This window comes from Octopus bimaculoides, chromosome 6 (genome assembly GCF_001194135.2).
Source record: "Octopus bimaculoides isolate UCB-OBI-ISO-001 chromosome 6, ASM119413v2, whole genome shotgun sequence".
NCBI lineage: Eukaryota > Metazoa > Mollusca > Cephalopoda > Octopoda > Octopodidae > Octopus > Octopus bimaculoides.
The window spans coordinates 94,727,006-94,731,737 of record NC_068986.1 but is presented as its reverse complement, the minus strand read 5'-3'; the positions used below and the strand labels follow the sequence as shown (position 1 = coordinate 94,731,737).

The 4,732-nt window shown below is 40.0% G+C and overlaps 1 protein-coding gene across 1 annotated transcript in view; it reads left to right on the top strand.

The window, feature by feature from the left end:
* Positions 1–775, top strand: part of LOC106877772 (tRNA (guanine(37)-N1)-methyltransferase) — a 26,533-nt gene extending 25,758 nt beyond the window's left edge. The window contains exon 5 of the mRNA XM_014926780.2: positions 535–775. Coding sequence (XP_014782266.1) covers positions 535–638 — 104 coding nt within the window. The 3' untranslated portion in view covers positions 639–775. The remainder of the gene's footprint in view (positions 1–534) is intronic.
* Positions 776–4,732: the final 3,957 nt, after the last annotated feature.

Here is a 4,732-nt window from a genome sequence, read left to right as displayed (position 1 = left end):
GATAAGGGTGATAAATTGGATATTAATTTAATTAACACCAATTTAAAACCAGTGGTCCAGCATAAAGAAAATTCTGAAAGTTCAGAAAAATTATATTACATACCTATGAGAAGGGATGACCTCTAAGTGGACATCCTTTACGCTAGAAATCGACCATCAACAGTCAAACCACAAAAAAAAAAAAAAGAATGTTCTCCAGGGAAATTCAATGCATGTTCTGGTGTGCGTTGAATTTCCTTGGAGAACATTCTTTTCTTTCGTTGTTTTGACCGTTGATGGTCGATTTCTAGCATAAAGGATGTCCAATTAGTGGTCATCCCTTCTCACATATATATATACATATATAAATGAATAAATGTATTGGGGATGTCTGTGTTTACATTTGTTTGCATTTGTGCTTCTCCAAAAATCATTGAGCTACAAATCGTGACATTATTTCCCCTGTCAAATTGTCCTGTGGATTGTATTACATACACACACTCTCTCTCTCGCACACACACGCACACACTTAATTGGAAATGTTATATATTTCAGATTCTCAACCCGAGACTAAGAAGCGACGTATGGAGACTCTAGAGGTTGGATCTCAACAACAACAACTACAACAACATGCATTTCACTGCTCACAACCAAAATGATGATCTTTTATTCCACAGCATTGGCAGTTGTTTTCCTTTCATCAGCACAGTTCAGGGCCAACTTGGGCTTCATTATGGCCTTAACAATATACTACTTAGCAGTAAAAGAGAAAATAAATTTTATTTATTTTGTTTTACATGTGTTTGTTGTTGCTATTTAACCCAAGGTCAATTATGATCCGGCAGGCTGTTGATCAAATGCATTCCTACCAGAACCATTCCGATCTTTTCTGGATATTTAAACCTACTTTATCTGATGTAACATGTAGCTCAACATCATCATTTAATGTCCATTTTCCGTGCTGGCATGGGTTGGACAGTTTGACAGGAGCCGCAGCAGGTTCCATTGTCCATTTTGCCATAGTTTCTACAGCTGTATGCCCTTCTTAATGCCAACCACTCTATAAGAGTGTAGTGGGTGCTTTTTATGTGACACCAGCACCAGTGCTTTTTTTTTATGTGGCCCCATAACCAGGGTTTTTATTTACGTGGCCCCATAACCAGTGCGTTTTTGTGTGGCTCCAGAAATTTGTTATTTTGAATATATAGGAAAACCAGGACAATAAAATATCTTTTGGTAAGGTGTAGAAGAAAAAGAAGCCTTGTGAATAGATTTGGTAGATGGAAATTGAAAGAAGCCTATCGTGTTTATATGTTATATACACGCGTGTGGTGTGTGTGTGTTTCTCATCACCGCTTGATGTCCAGTGCTTGTGTGTTTATATCCCTGCAACTTAACGGGTCAGCAAAAGAGATCGATGGAATAAGTAGCAGGCTTAAAAAAAAAAGTTTTAAGTTTTGACGTTGATTCATTCCACTAAAAATTCTTTAAAGTGATGCCCCAGCATGGCCGTAGTCTAATGACTGAAGCAAGTAAAAGATAAAAGATAAGGTAGCTATTATGTGGAACCGAAAGACTTTTTTCCTCATCCATCATTATCATCATCACTTCACATTCGTTTTCCATCCTGGCATGGATTGGACGGTTTGACTGAGGACTGACAAGCCAGTAGGCTGCACCAGGCTCCAATCTGATCTGGCAAGGATTCTAACGCCAATCACTCTGCAGCTTAATAATTGTAATCATGACTGAAAGACAAGCATTATGGTTAGAAATAAGGTCATGGAATGGTATGTACAGGAAGAACCGATTTTCTGGAACTCCTGGTTCCAAAGTCCTCCAAGATAACTGATTTTTCTGAACCAAGAGTGGTCATACTGGTCAACAGACTCTAAATTAAACAAATGTTAAATTTAATCAAGTAATTAAATGAAATACAGACATCTGTACATTAGTGTAAAGTAATGCCGAGTATATAAGAGATGCCAGGCCATCAATATCTGGTCAATTGGTGTTGTACCTGAAGGTGCATAGCTCAGTGGTTAGAGAGTCGGGCTCAGAATCATAAGGTAGCGAGTTCGATTCCCGGGCCGGGCTGTGAGTTTTGTTCTTGAGCAAGGCACTTTATTTCACGTTGCTCCAGTTTACTCAGCTGTAGAAATGAGTTGCGACGTCACTGGTCCCAAGCTGTATCTACCTTTCCCTTTCCACTGGAAAACAGCAGTGGTGTGGAGAGGAGAGGCTGGTATGCATGGCCGACTGCTAGTCTTCCACAAACAACCTTCCCCGGACTTTCACACACTTATTGCAGCGGCCCTGTAAAAAAACTCGGAAGGTTGGGCCTCCAATCAGGCCTTTCGCAATATCCTTAAAGCCAGGAACTTTTCAGCACCATCGGAAGGTAACTTTCTAGGTGCAATCCCATGGTCATTTTTGACCGATGGGGGTCTTTACCCTTTACCTGTATCTGCGAATATATACACTGAGCAGCATTTCGTCCGTCTTTACTTTCTGAGTTCAGATTCCGCCGAGCTCGAATTTTCTTTTCGTCCTTTGAGGGTCGATGAAATAAACACCATTTGAACACCAGAGTCAATGTAATCGACTTTCCTCGCCGGAATTGTTGGCCTTGTGCCAAAATTTGAAACCAATACAAACTTACACGAGGTGGTATCAAAAAGCTCTCGGACTAGTTCTGTGGCGTGCCAACTATACTAATACGTATATATTCACAGATATAAATGTATGCACACTTCACAGTCGTAAACACCTTTATAAAGAGGTGTGAAGTTATAAAGGCATGAATAATTTAAACAGGTGACATTAAAAAAGGATGCTGAGATGTCGATGAATAAGAGTAAATATGAAATCTTGGTTCCAAGACTGCAGTTTTATGAAATCTCATTAAGAGTTGTGAAAATGGGACGATATGTAGATGTTCTTTTATTCTATTACTCTTTTACTTGTTTCAGTTATTTGACTGCAGCCATGCTGGAGCACCGCCTTTAGTCGAACAAATCAACTCCAGGACTTATTCTTTGTAAGTCTAGTACTTATTATATAGGTCTCTTTTGCCGCAACGCTATGTTACGGGGACGTAAACACACTAACATCGGCTGTCAAGCGATGGTGTGGGGACAAACACAGACACAAACACACACACACACACACACACACACACACACACATACAAGGCGGCGAGCTGGCAGAAACGTTAGCACGCCGGGCGAAATGCTTAGCGGTATTTCGTTCTGAGTTCAAATTCCGCCGTGGTCGACTTTGCCTTTCATCCTTTCGGAGTCAATTAAATAAGTACCAGTTACGCACTGGGGTCTATATAATCGACTTAATCCGTTTGTCTGTCCTTGTTTGTCCCCTTTGTGTGTAGCCCCTTGTGGGTAGTAAAGAAATAACACATATATACAACGAGCTTCTTTCAGTTTCCGTCTACCAAATCCACTCACAAGGCTTTGATCGGCTCGAAGCTATAGTAGAAGACACTTACCCAAGGTGTCATGCAGTGGGACTGAGCCCGGAGGCATGTGGTTGGAAAGCGAGCTTCTTACCACACAGCCACCCCTAAACAATATCAATGTGAAAACAGTATAATATACGGGAGGGTGCTGAAAAGTTTTCTGGTTTGGGGTAACAGAAAATACAGGAGGATCACTTGATTATGACTTGCTTCAACATACTCCCATCTCAGATTCACACACTTATTGCAGCGGTCCTTCAGTTATCCTAAGCCCTGTAAAAGAACTCGGAAGGTTGGGCCTCCAATCAGGCCTTTCGCGATACCCTTAAAGCCAGAAACTTTTCTGCTTCAGCACCATCTCGCACGCGTGAAAAGTTTTCCGAAAGCGTATGCAGACACACACATGAGGATACGTTCATGTGTATAAAGAGGATAATAGATGTATAGAAACGAGTAATCCTGAAATTTGGGTGAGGTAGGGGGGGGTTAGTCGATTTCATCGACCGCAGTATTTCAGTGGTACTTATTTTATCGACCCCGAAAGGATGAAAAGTCAAGCCGACCTTGACGGAATTTGAACTTAAAACGTCAAGTCAAATGCCGTTAAGCATTTTGTCCAGCGTGCTAATGATTTTTCCTGCTCATCGCCATGTACAGAAACGAATAATGCAAACAGAACAAACAAAATCTCGGTCAACACCTGCAAGACAGGTTTGACCAAGAAAATCTTTGAGCCTATCCTCCTTACAGCTAGAAACTTAGTACATATTCCCTTAAGGATGAACAGATTATCTTTCGCCAAGTCGGCTTTTTTTTTTTTTAGTTGCGAAATATCAACAGCTGCATCATAGATAGATTTAGAAAAGACACTGCTGTCTATCCTTTAGAAACTTAGGTTTAAGGTTCATAGACGATAGCAATCTTTCGTTTGTAAACTTTCCAGTGAGTACATTAAATTTAATCATTGGTTTTACTTATATATATTTGTGTGTGAGAACATATATATGTTGTATGTGCGTGACCAGAGTGTGTGAGAACATATATATGTATGTGTATATTCCACTGATGAGGCAAAGCATTTCTTATGCAGAGCCAGAAATCCGGGATCTGGAATTTTCCAGTAATTTTTGCTAGTTTATTTTGTCACTTCGTCTTCTCTCCTGGTGCTATATGAACATTTATTGTGGTTTTAGAGTCAAGCTTCAACTGCTATTTTCAGCGTGGTGGTGTCTCTTAGATACCCTAAATTATAATTTTAAATAATTATATATATATATA